The 23045-nt window shown below is 38.9% G+C and overlaps 1 protein-coding gene across 1 annotated transcript in view; it reads right to left on the reverse strand.

Annotated features, from left to right (window-relative positions):
* The window catches only part of DENND5B (DENN domain containing 5B), a 191929-nt gene that overhangs the window by 17774 nt on the left and 151110 nt on the right, over positions 1-23045 (reverse strand). Inside the window, 4 exon segments of the mRNA XM_032593944.1 lie at positions 523-668; positions 5075-5196; positions 8446-8574; positions 21141-21222. Coding sequence (XP_032449835.1) covers positions 523-668; positions 5075-5196; positions 8446-8574; positions 21141-21222 — 479 coding nt within the window.

Below are 23045 nucleotides of genomic sequence, written 5' to 3' on the forward strand. Positions count from 1 at the left end.
ACCTGCACGTGGGCTCAGAGATAAGGGAATACTTCACCAGGTGAGACCTGAAAATGGACTACGATATTGAGAGGTATTTTTATAGAATCAATCTATAAATGCCACCATATGGTATACAAGCCAGAAGCATGGATGTATGTCAGCTCTCCTGTCCTTTTGTCCAGGTTCAGGCAGGGAGCACTTGACAGTCAGGAAGAGAGGAAAAGCATGGACTTGAATGCTCCCTACTTGCCCGGTTCTGTGCTAGGCACTGGGAATCATGGAATAGGACCTTGCAAAGTCCAAAAGTATTTCACTGAAAGTAGAAAAATACAGCCTAATAATTAAAATTAATCGCAGTAAAAATACAAAACAAATTATTGTTGTTTAAAACTTTAGGCTTATACTCACAAAAATGATCCTGCATGCTTGAGTACTCCTTTATATTATTTGATTTGAGGAAAAATAAAAAAGCAAAACTGGAATCCTTGTGTAGAACTATGTAAGACATTTTCTGCTAAGAAAGGTATTAGCTGAACTTACCTCAAAAGTCATTTCAAGGAGATTTTTTGGAATCTGCATTACTCCCGTGTCTCCTAGCTCCCCTGATACACAGATCCAAGGATTCGATGTGATGATTGCATTGCTCAGCTTTTTGATGGGGATGATCACTGACCTATAGGGAATCACTGAAAGAAATCATGCTGAAATTAATTAAAAATTACAATAAAATTCTCATGATACTGGGGCACCTAGGTGGCTCAGTTGGTTAAGCATCTGACTTCAGCTCAGGTCATGATCTCACAGTTCATGAGTTCGAGCCCTGCATTGGGCTCTCTGCTCTCAGTACAGAGCCCACTTCAGATCCTCTGTGCCTCTCCCCAACTGGCGCATTCTCTCTCTCAAAAATAAATAAACATTACAAAAAAAATCTCCTGATGCTATAACAAATATTTATTAAGGACTCTGTTGGCTTTCACAGATAGTTTGTTCTTTATGATCAAGAAGTACTTAAAAAGAGGAGATCACTTCTTCCAGTCTAGAAATAGGAGGTCCAGTTTATAAACCACAAGTCCAACACTTGTGATGGCTTCCACGGTATATATGTCACCAGGTATGCATGGCATGCAGAGTATTACCGTGGTGATGTATATAACCTTGCTTTTCTTTCCTTTTTCCTTTAAATGCTTATTTATTTTTGAGTGAGAGAGAGAACACAAGCAGGGCAGGGGCAGAGAGAGAGGGAGACAGAGGATCTGAAGCAGTCTGTGCGCTGACAGCAGTGAGCCGTTGCAGGGCTTGAACCCACAAATGGTAAGATCATGACCTGAGTCGAAGTCAGATGCTTAATCGACTGAGCCACCCAGGTGCCCCCATAATCTTTACATTTATAAAAAACAATCTCAGGCATTAACACCAGAACTGACTGCTATATAGAATTTTTACTGATTTAATATTTTATTTATTTCCTTTGTCTTTTGAAAGATTTTATTTTTAAGTAGTCTCCATACCCAACATGGGGCTCAAACTCACAACCCTGAGATCAAGAATCACGTACCTCACTGGCTGAGCCAGCCAGGCATCCCTGCTTTAATGTTTCAATTTTGTTCCAAAATCAAGTACACATGAGCATGGTTGCTGATTTGGTTTCATATGCAAAAGGGGGTGAATGTCTCTTTGTATCCCTTTGTTGCTAATCTTCTTGGACAATGCTTCAGAATGTTCCCATTCCAATTTTACAGCACAATATGCAAAGCCAAGAGTAATAAACAATGCCATTCTGGACATAAAAGTCTATAAATCACAATTTGGAAAGCTATTAAAGTGACTCCCGTGCAAGGAGCCCTGGGGGAAAGAACCAAGAGGTGGAAAGAGATCTGTGTGAAACCTCTTCCTTCTGAAGGTTCTTCAAAAGGGACACCACTAGATGTCACTGTCCTATCACTGCCTTTTGCTCAAACAAGGTAGGACAATTCAAAATAGACATTACGCACTCCCTCCATTCTTTTAAAAAAGGGGGATGGCTCAAACACACTAACACATCTTTATCCCTCAGAGCCATAGTTGTTTGTTTTTGTTTGTTTTTAAGCAAGGTACAATTTTTGTTGGCATCCTTGGGATTTCTACTCATTTAGTCATAAGAGGGGGTATTAGAACCCCTCCCTCCTTGAATGATCTACACACCCGGTGACACACATTTATTGTACAAGGTGCCCAGATACAGCCTCAGAGAATGAGCTCACGGTTCAATGCACTCTTAGATGAGGAAAATGAATGGGACAAACGGTTCATTTCCCTAATTTTATATAGAAGACTTTCTTTAGGTTGGGCAAATAAAACCTCCCTTTCTGTCTTTTTATTTTAGCTGAAGGAAGGGAAAATGTCAGAGGAAAGGCCACACTTTCATGGTTTAGTAATCATCAGAATCAAATGAGTTTTGAAACTGAAAGCAGAAGAGGTCAGTGCAAGACTTTATTTTAGGTGCCAGAGGCTTCTCTCATTCCTTTCACTGAGAGGATTAGAAAAGCTACAAACAAAAAAAAAAAAAAAAAAAAGGGGACTTAGGACCAGCAGTTCTGTGGCTGCAGAGACCACGGACTCACAACAGCGACTACATAAAGTATCAAAGGAGTAATATTATTAAACTTAAAATATTTCTTTTTTAAAAATGTTTATTTTGAGAGAGCAAGCATGCAAGGGAGCACGTGCACATGCGCACTAGCAGGGGAGGGGCAGAGAGAGAGAGAGAGAGAGAGAGAGAGAGAGAGAAAGAAACCCAAGCAGGCTCCGTGCTGTCAGTGCAGAGCCTGATGTAGGGCTGGATCCCATGAACTGTGAGATCATAACCTGAACCAAAACCAAGAGTAGGACGCTTAACTGACTGAGCCACTCAGGAGTCCCAAACTTAAAAATATTTCTTTCATGAAGATCTTAATTCCTCAAATTCAAAGAGTTACTTACATGAAATATATAGATACAAGTAGGATCTTAGGAGTCCTAACTACCTCTGCTATTTCTTCTCTTTTTTTTTTTTTTTTCTTTTCAACGTTTATTTATTTTTGGGACAGAGAGAGACAGAGCATGAATGGGGGAGGGGCAGAGAGAGAGGGAGACACAGAATCGGAAACAGGCTCCAGGCTCTGAGCCATCAGCCCAGAGTCTGACGCGGGGCTCGAACTCACGGACCGCGAGATCGTGACCTGGCTAAAGTCGGACGCTTAACCGACTGCGCCACCCAGGCGCCCCTATTTCTTCTCTTTTAAAACTGTATATACCTTGTTAGCTTCTTATACTAGCAGTAACTTACTAAACTGATTGAAAGTTTAGATACTAACAGACAGTTGACAGCTATTACTGGTTGGCTCAATACCCATTTCTTTTTTTTTTTTTTTTTTTTTAATTTTTTTTTTCCAACTTTTATTTATTTTTAAGACAGAGAGAGACAGAGCATGAACGGGGGAGGGGCAGAGAGAGAGGGAGACACAGAATCGGAAGCAGGCTCCAGGCTCCGAGCCATCAGCCCAGAGCCCGACGCGGGGCTCGAACTCACGGACCGTGAGATCGTGACCTGGCTGAAGTCGGACGCTTAACCGACTGCGCCACCCAGGCGCCCCTCAATACCCATTTCAACTCCATTTTTTCTTGTCTGCCTCTGTCAGACACTAGAAAGCCAAAACCTGTAAGTTTTTGGCTAGTGAAATGTTATAATTATTGGGATTTGGGGGGAAAATTGTTTTCCTAGCACAGATTCTACCCTTTTCTCCTTGGCATTCTTCCTTCTTCCTGTTAGAAGGTGGACTGAGAACAGCCATCTTATGACCATGAGATGGCTAGCACCCACTGAGAACGGTCTAGGAAGAGAGGGACAAAGACCCTGGGTCTGTGAACATACTGTGGACTATCCTGAAACTTCTCATTATGTAAGAAATATAAAACTACCAATTTGCTTAAAGCACTGTTTTCCAAGTTTCTGATTCTTGCACCTAAACACAATTCCTAACTGACACAAAGTAAAAATTCTCCAAGTGGGGAAGGGGGGCCACTGCTCATAAGAATTAGAAACAGTGGTGGCATGCCTGGGTGGCTGAGTTGGTTGAGCGCACCACTCTTGATTTCAGCTTAGGTCATGATCCCAGGGTTGTAAGACTGAGCCCCACACTGGGCTCCACACTTAGCATGGAGATTCTCTCCCTCTGCCTTTCTACCCCCACTGTGCTCTCTCTCTCTAAAATATTTTTTTTTTAAAAAAGAATTAGTAATGGTGAACAGAATAAATGCTATAATTCGACTTTCTATCAGAAGCACATCTCCAGTCAGCATTTCCTCCCTCTATATACCTACATCATCCAGTAAGGTCCTGAAGTCTTTCTGAATCATCAAAGTTTAATGATGCTCACAGTTCTATACGTTTATTTCAGTATGCTGGTTTTTAAAAATTTTATGTGTTTTGTGTAAGATACTGGACCATTTGTTTAATAAAACATTCTTTTTTTTTTTTTTTTTTTTTAAAGAAAGCTCTAGATCCTACATGGGGCTTGAACTCATCACTACAGAAGTGCATGCTCCACTGACTGAGCCAGTCAGACATCCCTAATAAAACATTCCTTTTTAACATCCATCCCATTTCCTACTGCAGACTGGGCTTCCTGGGAAGCAGACTGTCAGAAATCTGCATGCAGGATGTTCCTCCTGGGATCACCACCCGAGGAAGAAAGCAGGATGGGCTGAGAGAGAAGTTAAGCTGTGATGCAGTCACAGTGAAGTCCTCAGCTGATCCATGGTAATTTCCAGGGCAGCCCTATGATCATCCTAGGATGTTGGCTGACCAGCGAGGAGGGATCATCTTGGGGGTAAGGTAGTTTGTTCTGGTGAGGACTCCCCATGGGGGTTGACAGCTGAGGGCCACCCTCCCACAGCACCCCTGGAAGCTGGGGCACAACCTTCATTCCAACACAGAGGTCTGGGGCCCACCTCATCCACAGTGTCTACCTCACTGAACTACCATATATCTCACTTTTCAAAGTATAAACTCTTATTCCATTTGTCACCTGAGCAACTCTTCACCTAATAACAATACCTAGTTCTCCAGACTTACTGATAGTGGTGAACACACTGGTGAAGCAGAAGTAGTCAACAGCATTGAGGGAAAGAAGATGATAAAGAAACTGCTCTCTTTCTTCTTCACACCGTAGAAAAGCATAGCGCTTATAAAGCTTCCTAGGAACGGGTAAGACAAGCACAAAATAATAGTATAGTTTTCATGCTTTTCATTATATCTTGCATTAAAAATAAACACCTTCACTTAATCAGTATAGGTAGAAACTTTCACCTGGAAAGAAGAGACAATTTACAAAAATGCACATACAAATGGTTAATGACACATTTGTAACTTAACTAGCAATTAAAGGAAAAAACCTCCACGAATCCATTTTTGTCTATCAAACTAATAAAGATTTAAAAAGTGCTAACCGGTATTGACCAGGTTGGAGTGTGTGTGTGGGTGCAATGAATAGCCATTCTTACAGCTGATGGGGCTGAAAATTTCAGGCAAGTAGTTTGTTGGTAATAATTGTTTTAAACCAGTCATACCCTCTGACACATTAATTTTACTTTTAGAACTCTGTCCTAAGAATATAATGTGAAATATAGGCGAAGATTTACTCATGAATGACCACTAAAATGTTATTTTGTAGGGGCACTTGGGTGGCTCAGTCCATGATCTCACGGTTCATGAGGTCAAGCCCTTTGTCCGGCTGCACACTGATACCAAGGACCCTGCTTGCGATTCTCTCTCCCTCTGTTTTTCTGTCCTTCCCCCACTGGCATGTGTGTGCATGTGCACGTGCTCTCTCTCTCTCTAAAGAAATAAGTAAACTTAAAAAGTTATTTGTAAAAGGAAAGATATATTATGGCATATGCATACATTGGGATGCTATGTGAGCATTAAAAATAAAGTTTAGGAGGGGCGCCTGGGTGGCTCAGTCGGTTAAGCGGCCGACTTCGGCTCAGGTCATGATCTCGCAGTCTGTGAGTTCGAGCCCCGCGTCGGGCTCTGTGCTGACAGCTCAGAGCCTGGAGCCTGTTTCGGATTCTGTGTCTCCCTCTCTCTGACCCTCCCCTGTTCATGCTCTGTCTCTCACTGTCTCAAAAATAAATTAAAAAAAAACGTTAAAAAAAAAATTAAAAAAAAAAAAGAGTCTTAAAAAAAAATAAAGTTTAGGAAGAGTTTTAACAACACAACTACTACTAAAAATAGTAAATAATTTTTATTAAGCACTTACATTTAAGCACTTTTCCAAGTGTTTTATAGTTATTAATACATTTAATCCTCATGACTACCCCAATGAGGTAAGTCTACCAGCACTCTCACTTTATAGATGGGGAAAACAGAGACACAAAAAAGTTAAGTGTCTTGTCCAAAGTCATTAGAATAGTGAACAGTAAAGGCAGTATTTGAACAAAGGCATTCAGTCTTCAGAGCTTATGCTCTTACAATATAGTGAAATGTTTATAAAATGCTAAGCAAAAATAGGAGGATACTGAATTGTACATATAGTATGATCTTTTTTTTTTTTTTTTTTTTTTTTAAGTAGGCTCCAAACCCAGTGTGGAGCTCAACAAAGGGCCTGAATGCACGACCCTGAGATCAAGAGTTAGACACTTAACCAACTGAGCCACCTAGGTGGCCCTCAAAACCCTTCTTAATCCCCTTGCCCTATTTGACTTTTCATCATAATGATCACCATTTATGTGATGTTATTATGTGTCTCCCTCACATGATAAATATAAGCTTCATGAAGGCAAGAACAATATTTGGTTCAAAACTGTCCCTGGCACCTAGGATAGAGCCTGATGTTCAAATATTTACTCTTTGAATGATATTGACTGAATGAGAATTTGAAGGTAAGTCTTTATTTACATCCACAGTATCTGGTCATTTGTCTTCTTCATTTCTTTAGTCTTTCATTTTTTTTTCTTTTGTTTTGGTATATTAAATACATATAGTATAATCTTAAGTAAGAGAACATGCATAGAAGTACAGAAGAAAACATGTGAAATACTTGAGATTTACCTTTATGCAGTAGGAATTTATTCTTTTTTAAAATTTTTTAAAATTTTATTTTTTTTATTTAAACTGTAGAAAATGTTTATTTATTTATTTTGAAAGAGAGAGAGAGAAAGATAGAGGGAGGGAGAGGGGCAGAGAGAGAATCCCAAGCAGGCTCTGTGCTGTCAGCATGGAACCCTACATGGGGCTTGATCTCAGGAACGGTGAGATCATAACCTGAGCCGAGATCAAGAGTCACACGCTCTACCAACTGAGTCAGCCAGGCACGCAGCATACATATATACATACACACGTACATATATAATGTATAATACATATACATTACATATACATATACATATAATACATATACATTATACAAGTATAACATGTATACATGTTATACTTGTATAATGTATATGTATTTATGTATGTAAAGTAAACTTAAACTCTATGCCATATGCCACATATGTGGCTTGAACTCATGACCCTGAGATCTAGAATCACATGCTATACCTATTAAGCCAGCCAGGCACCCCCAGGTGCCCAACCTTTATGTAGTAGGATTTTAAGTGATCATTATAATTTTCTTCTTTGTACTTTGGCAACAGTGGCCATGAATGATTTATAATGGGAGGGGATGGGTAAGGGGAGTAACCAGTTTTAGAGTACAAGATCAGGTTCACAGGCTATAATTCACTTTGCATTCTTTATTAAATCTATTCTTTGGACATTAAAACTCATGGTAAGTAGTCCGATGCTGATGTGTACAAATGCAAAACTACAGAATGAATTGTTACCATAAGATTCCAACACACTGTCAAGTTTGAGATCTTTGTTGAATTTTTTGCATACCTTTGCTCTAGAGAACTACGTCCTCAGCCTTCAAATTAACTCTAACGTGTATCTTATATGGATGATGTATTTCATCTAAGAAGGTTTCTTGATGCAGTAAAGGGAAACCTATCAAAACAGTTAACAATTAACTAACATGTACTCAATTGGTTTTCCTGGCTCTAAACTATTGAATGTAAGCACTGGCATGACTCTCAGAAGAAACCCGTTAATGTGGACTTTTTTTTCCCACTACTTCAGGTTTTGTTGTGATCTTTATAATATGATATAAATGGTTTACATAGATTCAACCTGTCTTTTGGATGTTACTGTCAGCCTGTGTGGATTAGTTAGTTTTCTGATTGAGAACAGAGCAATCTAGCCTTTGGCTGTGACATCTGGTGTGCCCTCTCAGGTAAAATCAAACCATGGAGTGTCCAAAACACATGCCTGTTAGAAAGAAAGAATGCAGGTGCACAGAAATCAACAATTCATGCTGAAAAAGCCAGTTTGTCAGCTAATGCAATCTGCTTTGCAGACACACAGGTCACAGAAGCAGAAATGTCTAAGAGGCTATCACTTACTTGGTGAGTGGCTGGTTGGAGAGCAACTGCTTGAGATGCTGGGACAAGAGCTTCTTTTCTAGAGACAGTCTTATCCATGCCCGAGCTCGTCCGACGTCAGTCTTGATCTCACTCATGTTTTGAATATGCCTAAAGAACAGTAGCAACAGCAAAGATGTAGATCTTAAGGATAACCTTGAGCCGGAAAAGAACTAAAGAATTACAGCACTTTTCACAGAATATTTCTTTCAAACTTAGCAGAAGCAATGGCAATACGCACTTTATATTGATTAAATCCTTCAAAGGTTCCGTCTGATTCATGAATTCATTATGACATCAGGATCACCATTACAACACAAGCATGCACAGACATCACCCTCAGATAAAGCATTTAACACTCATTTATTCAGATTTTATTATGTTCTTGTTTCAGCCTCATGGACCCCTATAAGCTGGCAGTTATTCCTGACCCTCAGGAAAATAAAAGTAATAAAAAAGGCTGAATATTTAAGTTTTTATTCAAAATAATTGGTCTCTAGTTTAACTAAATATCTGTCACAACTTTAATCCATTGAATTAATTCAAGGTCCAAGTAATTTCTGGAAATGTATGGAAAATACTAAATCTTACTTTCCATAGCCCTTGAGGACAAGCTGTACTGCACTTATAAATTCAAAATTTGTAAAAGACTTTGAAAATTGTATGGTCAAATTCCAACTGAATGTCACATATATGTATAGAAGTCAATGCTATACTCAGAGGGACGTGAGTTTATTTTCCTAAATGGTTTTTCTCCTAAAAGGGAAGAAGTTTGGGCAGGAAGGGCAGGCCTAAGGGGCAGGGTAATTGTAAAACCACTACAGTGAGTCACTAAATTAAAGTTTTTGTGATTGTGACCCACCATCCTTTCCCTTGATTTTTTTTAATGTCCAGAATGACTCATCTTACCTATAATAAATATTTCAATGCACCCCTTTCTTTAATGATTCTAATAATTCAAAATAAGGAATATTCTCCCTATAAAACACACATATTCTTTCTCTCCCTCTCTTTTTTAAAGATTTCATTTTAAAGTAATTTCTACACCCAACATGGGGCTCAAACTCACAACCCAGAAATCAAGAGTCACATGCTCCACCGACCAACCTAGCCAGGCACCCCCTCTTTTTTTCATCTTTCCCCTCTCCCTCTCTCCTTCCCTTCCTCTCTCTTAATCCCTGGATCTGAAGATTTACGCCCTCAAGCCAGAGTGCTGATATACGATCAAAGACTCTTGATAAGATATAAAGCATTATAATCACATTACACAGACACACTGAAGAGGTGGCTTAAAAACAAGTCAAAACGAAGAGTTAAAAGAAAATTCTGTTGCCATCTTTGTAGGGCTTAGCCAACCTCACCTCGTCTCTAAGAAGTTTTTTCAGAATGTATGACACACTTATTTTATTTTTAAAGGGCTAATACCAGTATACATGGTCATGAATGGAGAAAGCTGTCATTAGGCAAGTCCCCTCTTAGACCCTGGTTCTTACTAATGGTAGTGGCAGTGGTGGGACACCTGACAACCCAGTAGGGGCCTAATGAAGCAGCACTGGCTGTTCCTCCACCCTGGCATTTCCCAAATGATGACACAGCTGACCAAAAGCAACAAAGGGAAAACGCTCAGGCATTTACCACTTAAAGTTCTAAAGTATTTTCAAGGCACCCCCGTTGAGTGCAGTGTCAACTCAGAGCTCACATAAGTGAGGAAAGTTGATTCAAAGTGTAGTCACTGAAAATGAATCCACATTAGATCTGATAAGCACTTATGTGGTCTAATCTTTTCCTTAGTATTTTCTATGCTAAAACAGTAAAATTTACTAAAATAAGCTTTATGTTGGCCTTAAACAAGAATCTGGAGACATGGTAGGTTAAGAATGACAAAATGAAAATAATTGTAATTTGGAAAACAATCTATGTTTAAGGAAAATGAGAAGGATTGGAATATATAACATGCAATCTATCTTAGGTGGCAATCAGCATTCCCATCATTAAAGAATTTGTGCTAGTATTTTTCTTGGGAGGAGGCATGGGGGTTGGGAGACAAGGCCACCAGACTCTTCTTTGCAAGCCCATCTTATTCACTGGCACCAGGGAAACAGCTGTCTAAAATACTGCATCCATAATATAATTCCTTTGTTCCAGAACCTTCAAAAACTCACAGGATATAGTCTGAACTGTGCAGACTATACTTACTACCCCTCAGTCTCAATATATCCTCTTATTCAAAAAAGTTCCATTCCAGACAACTGACTCATAAGACTTTGCATTCCATTACCTGCTTCCCTATTTGATTCTATTCATGTTTGAGATCCTAGCTCCTTCTAGATTGCTTTCCATGACCATCACAGCCTTCAATGACCTCTTTAATTTATGAAACACTATAGTCTAACTTGCATTTACCATGTACTGCTTATTATTACTTTTATCATTTCCTCTTGGTGTACATGTTTCTCAGCTTACAGAAGCTCCTGGGAAAAGGAGCCCCACGATTCCTTAGCAGCCTTGCAGTCTTCTTTGTACCCCATAGGGCCTAGCACATAGTAGGAGCTCAAAAACTCTGCTGCTTTGTGAATCTATATCTAACTCTATGCTTTAAAACAATTTATATGCATTTTGTTATTAAACTAATCCGAATCTATTAAAAATTTGCTGTGTAGTTATATGCCATTTGGATCTACTTTTAATTGGAATAATTTATTATAGATGACTATAATGGAATTCAGCATAATATTATACAAGTATTACTTCCAAAATAGATCCTGTTAATTCACAGAAAAGCACATATGGTATGGTTTAAATAACTTATTTACTTGATTTATTCCTAACTCTACTACAAAGCTTTCTAATTTAGAAAAGTTTCTTGTACCTTGTCTTATCTGACTGTCACAAAAACTAGTCAGAGGGAGATCATCATTATTTCACTTTAAGGGTGAGAAAATGGAGACTAATTGAGACTAAGTGATCCAGTCAAGGTCACAGAGATAATAAGTATTATTCTAGACATGTCACCGATTTTCTATCAATTACTTCTTTCTCACACTCACATTCTTGGAGAAGCTCCCCTTCCATAGACCCAGAAGACACAACTCCACTTACCACTATGATCCTAATCCTTCACTAAAATGGACTGAGTAAGAGGAACATCCCTGATCTAAACTGAGTTTACTGGATTTTCTCTCAGAAACTAGGAATTTGTATACTGGAAAACCAGGTTAGTTTTTGTTGAATGCTAAAAATAAGAAAGGATATTAAAGCCAGGGCTTGGGCCTGTACACAATAAAACAGAAAAAAAAGGCAAGGCAAAGGAGGGACAGGGAGGGGAAGATGAGCAGATGTGAAGGGAGAAACAGAGATGATTTGCTTCCAGTGAGACAGTGACAGTAACTTGTGACAAGATTTAGCAGTCACAGTTCCTATTCTTGGATTCTGGAAAACACTTTTATATATCTCCAATAAATCCATTCCTTTTTACTGAAGCTAGTTTGAATGGGCTTCTGTTCTCTAAAACCAAATGATTTCTAAGAGTGGTAGCAGCTACATTTTAATCCACATTTCCTGAGTCTAAAACCAGTGTTTACTTCCACTGTATCATTAACAAAACCCAGTTTTATTTGTTATTTTAAACCAGCATTATTTTTTAGATAAATTAAGGATTGGCCAATTTTAATTTAAGCTCACATTCCGTACAGACATAAAAAATTACTCAAAATATTCCTTCCTGGGGTAATGAAATCAATAACCGCTTAATTTTAGTGTAGAATAAAGCAAGAGGCTCACAGGGACCTATGCACATATTATTAGTAAAAAATGATAAAGGAAATAGCTAATTTGCCCTCAGATAATTTATTCCCATCTTTTCATATAAACAGAATTTTTCTAGGATTCACTCAGACAGCCGGTTCATTTGTTTACATAGTCAGAATACCCAGACTTGGATTACAGAACTTACAGTCTCCTTGGTCATGTAATGTTCTATGGTGCTCCTCAACATTAATTACCTTGTCATCAAGAATAAAAGTATTTGAATAGCTAGATGACATGTACATGGTTACTCTGGAAAGAAATCTTTAATACTGGTAACATCATAATAATACTTCTCTTTTCTATGTAGATAATCTATACACTTCTTTACTATCCCCAGCCTTTCTCTATGGAACTAAAAATCATTCTACAACTGACAGTGTGGCGATACTTGCATTCGCGATGGTCTTGCAGAATTGTCTAAGATACCAAGACAAACTGGATAGCCTTCAGATGAGTCTATCCTGGACTCATGCCAGCTACTAAGCAATTTGGTGCCAAGACTCTTGACAAGTAGCAGGACTCAAAGTGTCAATGTCTTTGCCTCAAGAGATAAACGTGGAAAGACAGGAGGTACCAACAAAGACATGTGCCCAATAGAGAACACAGACTCAGAGAGGTACACTAATCTTGGAAAATACGTTTTTTCTTTAATTGTCTAGACTGAAAGAAATCAAAGTTTAGAATATTACTTGGGTGTTTTTCCTGAAGGAAAAACATCTATGTCAGCTATCTAGGTAATGATTAGGGACTAAAATGAAGCACTTGCCAAGAACCTGGAAACAGGGAAATAATCCTGTCCACTAAGAGTTAAACTCTAAAGTAAATATATCATGAAAAAGAACAACAGTGTATAAAACGTCATTTAAAGGAGGCAGAATGGAAGCAGAGAAGAGGGAGAGACAGCCATGGGCAGTGTTTTCTCAGGGGCTTCCTGAGATGCTATCAGTCCCATGAGCATGAGGATCAGTAGCATGGAGCTGGATGATTAGGCTTCCACATCTCTTCTTTTGAAGAGAGCAAGCAGTCTTCCGATTTTTATCTAGCTTCCAGGCAGAGAATACCCGTATTGGTGAAAGAGCATCAAGTCATCTGGTTGGGGAAATAATGCTCTCGTTTCACAGGCAGAAAACCTGGCACCCTGGTGTATTGCTGGCAGGAACGTAAAATGGTACAGCCACTGTGGAAAACAGAATGAATGGTGGTTCTTCAAAAAATTAAACACAGAATTACCATGTGACCAAGCAATTCTACTTCTGGGTATATACGCAAAAGAACTAAAAGCAAGACCTGAACAGGTAACTGAATACCCAACATTTATAGTATTCACAATAGCCAAAAGGTGGAAACAATCCAATGTTTACTGTTAAAAAAAATGTGGTGTATATATATATATATATATATATATATATATAGAAGATGGAATATTAATCTTTAAAAAAGAAGGAAATTCTGATACAGGTTGTAACATAAACATTTTGATAATGGGGCGCCTGGGTGGCGCGGTCGGTTAAGCGTCCGACTTCAGCCAGGTCACGATCTCGCGGTGCATGAGTTCGAGCCCCGCGTCAGGCTCTGGGCTGATGGCTCAGAATCTGGAGCCTGTTTCTGATTCTGTGTCTCCCTCTCTCTCTGCCCCTCCCCCGTTCATGCTCTGTCTCTCTCTGTCCCAAAAATAAATAAACGTTGAAAAAAAAAAATTTAAACATTTTGATAATGAACATTAAAAAGAATGTTTAAGGGTACCTGGGTGGCTCAGTCAGCTAAGTGTCTGACTTCAGCTCAGGTCATGATCATGAGTTTGAGCCCTGCACCAGGCTCTCTATTGGCACAAAGCCTGCTTCAGATCCTCTGTCTCTCTGCCCTTCACCCCCCCAAAAATATATTAATAAAACACTTTAAAAATATTCATTTTTGAGAGAGAGAGTGAGTGCACGCATGTGTGTGCATGCATAAAAGGGAGAGGGGCAGAGAGGAGAGAGAGAATCCCAAGCAGGTTGCATGCTGTCAGCACACACCCCAATGTGGGGACTGAACCCATGAACTGTGAGATCATGACCTGAGCCAAAATCAAGAGTCAGATGCTGAACTGACTGAGCCACCCAGGTGCCCTCATAATGAACATTTCAAAAAATATACGAAGTGAAACAAACCAGATGCAAAAAGCATGATTTGACTTAAATGAGGTACCTAGAATAGTCAAATTCACAGAGACAGAAAATGAAATAGGAGTGGGCTGCCTAGATGGCTCAGTCAGTCATTTGAGCGTCCCACTTCGGCTCAGGTCATAATCTCGCGGTTCATGAATTTGAGCCCCGCACGGGGCTCTGTGCTGACAGCTCGGAGCCAGGAGCCTACTTCGGATTCTGTATGTCTCTCTCTCTCAATAATAAACAGACATTTTTAAAAAAAAAAGAAAGAAAGAAAAGAAAATGAAAACGTGGTTACCAGGAGCTTGGGGAGAACCAAGAATGGGGAATCATTTATTGTTCAATGGGTACAGAGTTTCAGTTTGGGATGACAACAGAATTCTGGAGATGGATAGTGGTGATGGCTGCACAATAATGTGAATGTACTTAATGGGTGTGTGTGTGTGTGTGTATATTCATACATAGTCTTTCTTGTGATTAAAAAAATTTAATTCCAGTAAAACACACAGTGTTATATTAATTTCAGTGTACAATATAGTGATTCAACAATTCTATACTCGGTGCTCTTCATAAGTGTACTCTTAATCCCCTTCACCTGTTTCACCCATCTTCCCACCCACCTCCCCTCTGGTGACCATCAGTTTCTTCTCTATAGTTGAGTCTGTATTTTTCTGGTTTGTCTTCCCCCCCTGCCTTTGTTCATTGGTTTTATTTCTTAAATTCTCCATATCAGAGAAATCATATGGTATTTGTCTTTTTCTGACTGACTCATTTCACTTAGCATTATACCCTCTAGCTCCATCCTTGCTGCAAATGGCAAGGTTTCATTCTTCTTTATTATTACCTCAACACTTATCTATTTATTTTTAATAAAGATTTTATTTTTTTCAGTTATTTGTTTTGAGAGAGAGTGAGTAAGAGAGAGAGTGCACACAAGCAGGGTTAGGGACAGAAAGGAAAGACAGAATCCCAAGCAGGCTCCATGCCATCAGCACAGAGCCTGATGTGGGGCTCGAACTCACGAACTGCGAGATCGTGACTTGAGCCGAAGTCAGATGCCCAACCAACTGAGCCACCCAGGTGCCCCCAATTTTTTTTCTTTTTAAAGTAAACTCTAAGCCCATGATGGGGCTCAAACTCAGGACCCCGAGATCAAGAATCTAATGCTCAACCAACTGAACCAGCCAGGCACCCTGCCAACCAATCAAGTTTTATTAAAAGCATCTATCATTTTGTCAAAACATCACTTTAGGATACTAGGGGGTCTTTTTTAGACTTTTTGTAAGACAAAGACTAAAAATTAAAAGTCAAATTTTAATTTGTTGTGTGTTCAGTCACAGGACATCAGTTTTTCAGCTGAGTACCGTGAACAAATATAGATTTAGTCAGAGTTATACTAAATTATATTTAAACTGATATACACCCTTACACTACTGCCAACTTATTTGTGTCTAGTCACAGTAGATATTTTCCTGGTGATGTGGCAAAGGCTGAGGACTTGCATCTAGTTAGACAGAGACCTGACCTATGGTCAGGATACCTTAGTTCTAGTTCCACTTCTGCTGTTAATTGGTAATATGGTCTTAGACTTGACCACCTGGGCCTGAGCTTTCACATCTGTAAAAAGAAGCTAAGCAACAGGACTTACATTTCTTGTATACTCTCACATTTAAACCGATTAGTAAAAAGTATCTCAGCAATCACCACCTTTCTTTCTTTTTTTTTTTTTTCTTATTTATTTTACAGGCATCTGAAGAATTTATTGTTTTTAATTTTATTTTTTAAATTTACATCCAAATTAGCATATAGTGCAACAACGATTTCAGGAGTAGATTCCTTAGTGTCCCTTACCCATTTAGCCCATCCCCCCTCCCACAACCCCTCCAGTAACCCTCTGTTCTCCATATTTAAGAGTCTCTTCTGGGGGTGCCTGGGTGGCTCAGTCGGTTAAGCGGCCGACGTCCCCTCAGGTCGTGATCTCGTGGTCCGTGAGTTCGAGCCCCGCGTCGGGCTCTGTGCTGATGGCTCAGAGCCTGGAGCCTGTTTCGGATTCTGTGTCTCCCTCTCTCTGCCCCTCCCCCGTTCATGCTCTGTCTCTCTCTGTCTCAAAAATAAATAATGTTGGGGCGCCTGGGTGGCGCAGTCGGTTAAGCATCCGACTTCAGCCAGGTCACGATCTCGCGGTCCGTGAGTTCGAGCCCCGCGTCAGGCTCTGGGCTGACGGCTCAGAGCCTGGAGCCTGTTTCCGATTCTGTGTCTCCCTCTCTCTCTGCCCCTCCCCCGTTCATGCTCTGTCTCTCGCTGTCCCCAAAATAAATAAACGTTGAAAAAAAAAAATTAAAAAAAAAAAATAAATAAATGTTAAAAAAAAAAATTAATAAAAAAAAAAGAGTCTCTTCTGTTTTGTCCCCCTTCCTGTTTTTATATTATTTTTGTTTCCCTTCCCTGATGTTCATCTGTTTTGTCTCTCAGAGTCCTCATATGAGTGAAGTCATATGATATTTGTCTTTCTCTGACTAATTTCATTTAGCATAATACCCTCCAGTTTCATCCATGTAGTTGCAAATGGCAAGATTTCATTCTTATTGATTGCTGAGTAATACTCCATTGTATGTATGTACATATATATACATGTACATGTATGTATGTGTGTATATGTGTGTGTGTGTGTGTGTGTGTATATACATATATACACACACACACACCACATCTTTTTTTTTTTTTTTTACTTTTTCAAATATATTCACTTTTTATTTTTTGGACTTACTATATTGTCTGGAATCTCCAGTAAGATATTGCTCAATGACAACACTAGTTGTTTGTTATCTTTAATGTGTTCCTGAGATTAGTGTAATTTTATTTTATTTATTTAATTTTATTTATTTATTTTTGAAATTTACCTCCAAATTAGTTAACATATAGTGCAACATGATTTCAGGAGTAGATTCCTTAGTGCCCCTTACCCATTTAGCCCATCCCGCCTTCAGTAACCCTCAGTTTGTTCTCCATATTTATGAGTCTCTTCTGTTTTGTCCCCCTCCCTGTTTTTGTATTATTTTTGTTTCCCTTCCCTTATGTTCATCTGTTTTGTCTCTTAAAGTCCTCATATGAGTGAAGTCATATGATTTTCATCTTTCTCTGACTGACTCATTTCACTTAGCCTAATACCCTCCAGTTCCATCCACGTAGCTGCAAATGGCAAGATTTCATTCTTTTTGATTGCTGAGTAATACTCCACTGTGCATATATACCGCATCTTCTTTACACATTCATCCATACATGGACATTTGGGCTCTTTCCATACTTTGTCTATTGTTGATAGTGCTGCTATAAACATGGGGGGTGCATGTGTCCCTTTGGAAACAGCACACCTGTATCACTTGGATAAATACCTAGTAGTGCAATTGCTGAGTTGTAGGGTAGTACTATTTTTAATTTTTTGACGAACCTCCATACTGTTTTCCAGAGTGGCTGTACCAGAGTGCATTCCCACCAACAATGCAAAAGAGATCCTCTTTCTCCACATCCTCATCAATATCTGTTGTTGCCTGAGTTGTAATGTTAGCCATTCTGATAGGTGTAAGGTGGTATCTCATTGTGGTTTTGATTTGTATTTCCCTGATGATAAGTGACGTTGAGCATTTTTTCCTGTGTCAGTTGGCCATCTGGATGTCTTCTTTGAAGAAGTGTCTATTCATGTCTTTTGCCCGTTTCTTCACTGGATTATTTGTACTTTGGGTGTTGAGTTTGATAAGTTCTTTACAGATTTTGGATACTGACCCTTTATCTGCTATGTCGTTTGCAAATACTTATCCCATTCCGTCTCCCATTGCCTTTTAGTTTTGCTGATTGTTTCCTTTGCTGTGCAGAAGTTTTTTATTTTGATGAGGTCCCAGTAGTTCATTTTTGCTTTTGTTTCCCTTGCCTCCGGAGATGTGTTGAGTAAGAAGTTGCTGCGGCCAAGATCAAAGAGGTTTTTGCCTGCTTTCTCCTTGAGGATTTTGATGGCTTTCTGTCTTACATTTCGGTCTTTCATCCATTTTGAGTTATTTTTGTGCATGGTGTAAGAAAGTGGTCCAGGTTCATTCTTCTGCAGGTCGCTGTCCAGTTTTCCCAGCACCACTTGCTGAAGAGACTGTCTTTACTCCATTGGATATTCTTTCCTGCTTTGTCAAAGATTAGTTGGCCATACGTTTGTGGGTCCATTTCCGGGTTCTCTATTCTGTTCCACTGATATGAGTGTCTGTTCTTGTGCCAGTACCATACTGTCTTGATGATTACAGCTTTGTAGTATAGCTTGAAGTCCGGAATTGTGATGCCTCCTGCTTTGGTTTTCTTTTCCAAGATTGCTTTGGCTATTCAGGGTCTTTTCTGGTTCCATACAAATTTTAGGATTGTTTGTTCCAGCTCTGTGCAGAATGCTGGTGTTATTTTGAGAGGGATTGCACTGAATATGTCGATTGCTTTGGGTAGTATTGACATTTTAACAATATTTGTTCTTCCTATCCAGGAGCATGGAATCTTATTCCATTTTTTTTTTGTGTCTTCTTCAAGGGCTTTCATAAGCTGTCTATAGTTTTCAGTGTATAGATTTTTCACCTCTTTGGTTAGATTTATTCCTAGGTATCTGATGGTTTTTGGTGCAATTGTAAATGGGATCGGTTCCTTGATTTCTCTTTCTGTTGTTTCATTGTTGCTATATAGGAATGCAACCGATTTCTGTGCATTGATTTTATATCCTGCAACTTTGCTGAATTCATGAATCAATTCTAGCAGTTCTTTTGTGGAATTTTTTGGGTTTTCCATATAGAGTATCATCTCATCTGCAAAGAGTGAAAGTTTGACCTCCTCCTGGCTGATTTGGATGCCTTTTCTTTATGTTGTCTGATTGCAGTGGCTAAGACTTCCAATACTATGTTGAATAACAGTGGTGAGAACGGACATCCCTGTCTTGTTCCTGACCTTAGGGGGAAAGCTCTCAGTTTTTCCCCATTGAGGATGATATTAGTGTTGGGTGGTTCATATATGGCTTTTATGAACTTGAGGTATACTCCTTCTATCCCTACTTTCTTGAGGGTTTTTATCAAGAAAGGATGCTGTATTTTGTCAAATGCTTTCTCTGCATCTATTGAGAGGATCATATGGTTCTTGTCCTTTCTTCTATTGATGTGATGAATCACGTTAATTGTTTTGCGGATATTGAACCAGCCCTGCATCCCAGGTATAAATCCCACTTGGTCGTGGTGAATAATTTTTTTAATGTATTGTTGGAGCCGGTTGGCTAATATCTTGTTGAGGATTTTTGCATCCATGTTCATCAGGGAAATTGGTCGACAGTTCTTTTTAGTGGGGTCTCTGGTTTTGGAATCAAGGTAATGCTAGCCTCACAGAAAGAGTCTGGAAGTTTCCTTCCATTTCTATTTTTTGCAACAGCTTCAAGAGAATAGGTATTAACTCTCCCTTAAATGTTTGGTAGAATTCCCCTAGAAAGCCATCTGGCCCTGGACTCTTGTTTTTTGGGAGATTTTTGATTACTAATTCGATTTCTTTACTGGTTATGGGTCTGTTCAAATTTTCTATTTCTTCCTGTTTCAGTTTTGGTAGTGTATGTTTCTAGGAATTTGTCCATTTCTTCCAGATTGCCCATTTTACTGGCATATAATTATTCATAATATTCTCTTATTGTTTTTATTTCTGCTGTGTTGGTTGTTATCTCTTTCATTCTTGATTTTATTTATTTGGGTCGTTTTCTTTGTCTTTTTGATCAAACTTGCTAGTGACTTATCAATTTGGTTATTTCTTTCAAAGAACCAACTTCTGGTTTCATTGATCTGTTCTACTATTTTTTTGGTTTCTATAGCATTTCTGCTCTAATCTTATTATTTCCAGCAATCACCACCTTTCTAAGCTTCAAACTTGAACCAAATAGTTCAATAGCAGTTTGGCCAGTAGAATCAGGTAAAGATATAAAGGCATATGCGAAAATATTAGATAAGCACACACACACACACACATTCTCATGTACACTCACAGAGCTTAAAGTAGGCAAATCCTTCATTTAACAAGTATTAATTGAGCACCAATTACATGTTGAACTCCATCAACATTTAGTAGTAATTCAAAAGTTTTACATGTCAGACAGATTGACCTCTCTCATGAAGGTTGTTAGAACAAACAAACTCAAATAACTGCTACGGAGAGGACACACAGGGGTGTGAAAGAGAGTGACTGGGTGGCTAGCAGGTGGTCTAACAGGTGGTCTGGGCAGGCTTTTTAGACAAAGCAACATTTGAACTAATATACAAATGACAAGAAGGAGTTTAGCCTGTGCTTTCTAATGATTTCTAAGACCAGTAACTGCAACTAATAATTCTCAGATTTGCATTTGCTTCAAATTAAACCTACCTAATAGCAGTTTTTTTGCCAAGTAACCTGGCATTATGTGCAGATATTTTTGGTCTGTGACTGTGGGCAGCAGGTATTTAAGGAGGTTTTAAAAAACTGAATAAACTGGAAAATAATTTCACTACTTTAAAACTCTTCTCAGTTGTATTTTCCCTTTGGATTTAATGTCAGGAAAAAAAACAGTAAAGTAAGCAAGATTATAAAAAATGTTTTCTTCAGAATACATAAGCAAAAAATACATATAGCCATAATTATTTGAGCAATGTAAGTGAAAGCCACAAATATTTAACAGTTATCATCAAATATTAGCACATATACCTCATGTCTTGGATAAGAGAGACCCTGAGTGTTGGCAACATAACTCCTGAGTCAGATTTTCTTCTTTCTGGTCCAAGGGCAACTATATAAAAAAATACCAGCAAAGTATTAGAAAAATAATAGCAAGGACAAAAAAATATATACATGGTTCACATCCTATAAATAAATACTTTCAAATTACTTTGATAAGAACAAATTTTTTTTTAAATATTTATTTTTGAGAGAGAGAGAGAGAGAGAGAGAGCGAGCATGAGTGGGGGAGGGGCAGATAGAGAGAGGGAGACACAGAATGGGAAACAGGCTCCAGGCTCCGAGCTGTCAGCACAGAGCCCAACGCGGGGGCTCGAACTCACAGACCATGAGATCATGACCTGAGCTGAAGTCGGACGCTCAACCAACTGAGCCACCCAGCCGCCCCGATAGGAACAAATTTTAAAGACAACAGAAAAGCTAGAAATTTTTTCCCTGAATGTTGCTACTTTATTAATACAGAAAAAACAGCTATTTTCTTTCTAATTAATCTGAAGCTGCATTTGGAAATTTAAAATGAATCATAAAAGCCTACTTTAGCAAATAATAAATAAACTTTTGGTCATAAGGACCAGTCATTGGCTAAAGTTATTCATTCTAATAGCTCAGGATAATTACAAGAAAGCAATGTCTATAAATAAGCTACTAAGTGTGTGATTCATGTCTGGGCTCATAAATTGCAATCACATAATTTCCTTATGCTGTGAAAGAGTGCTTAGTAAGGAAAATCCAGGGGCACCTGGGTAGCTCTGTTGGTTAAGTGTCTGACTTCGGCTCAGGTCATGATCTCACAGTTCAAGAGTTTAAGTCCTGCATTGGGCTTTGCACTGACAGCATGAAGACTGGGATTCTCTCTCTCCCTCTCTCTGCCCCTCTCCCACTCTCTCTCAAATAAACAAACTTAAAACAAAATAAAATAAAAAGGAAATCTAGGGGTGCCTGGGTGGCTCAATCAATTGAGTGTCTTGGACTCTTGATTTCGGCTCCAGTCATGATCTCACAGTTCATGAACGCAGAGCCTGAGATTCTCTCTCCCTCTCTGTTCCTACCTTGCGTTCTCTCTCTAAAATAAATAAATAACATTTTCCTTTTTCAAAAAAAGGAAAATCTAAGAGTCTAGGCTCTCTAGTCTGGTAAGTTTCCACTTCAAAGTTCAGAATCCAAACTACAGTATATCAGGCAAAGGTGAGTAATCGTCATGGACAGTTAGAAGTTTAATGTCCATGGAATCATTCTCTTTGGAGCTTGAATGGTTAACATTTATAAAAGAAGGAAGATTATTCTCTTATATAGCAATAGCTAAGCAAGCAATTGTTGGCTAATGTAGCTGGAGGAGTGCTCAATCTCACTTTAAATGGGATGCTGTGGAGTTTTGTGCCCTTTATTTCCATTTTACTATCTGTAAACGAAAACTAAATTGCAGCATCACACTTAGCAAATACATGGATAACATTAGAATTTAAGATGTGGGTTTTACTGTATATTAAACGTCCATTTCCCCAGTTTTTAGATCCATTCTAGTTTGTGGGGACTAGGGTACAATGCGGAAACACATAGATATATTGAAGCTGGCAGTGAACATTTTATTGTATTTGGATCTGCATGTTTTGGCATCTAGTAAAAGAGGCTAGGCTGATACTTGGCAGGTATGAATGAGCACTGATGAGGCTGCCAGGATAAAGAGACGGTGGCCAGGACAACCTAAAGGCAGTTCTTTTCAGGGCCTTCCATTACCAGGTCATTTGTCATGGCAGTTTCGGGAGGGAGTTTTCAATGGGTCACTGAAAATGCTACTTTATCTGGATACCTAGGAGGTAACAGACACCCAGGAAACTGTTCCAGAGACTTGCAGGGAATGTGCTATGTTAGTCTTCC

The sequence above is a fragment of the Lynx canadensis genome, chromosome B4, assembly GCF_007474595.2.
Source record: "Lynx canadensis isolate LIC74 chromosome B4, mLynCan4.pri.v2, whole genome shotgun sequence".
NCBI lineage: Eukaryota > Metazoa > Chordata > Mammalia > Carnivora > Felidae > Lynx > Lynx canadensis.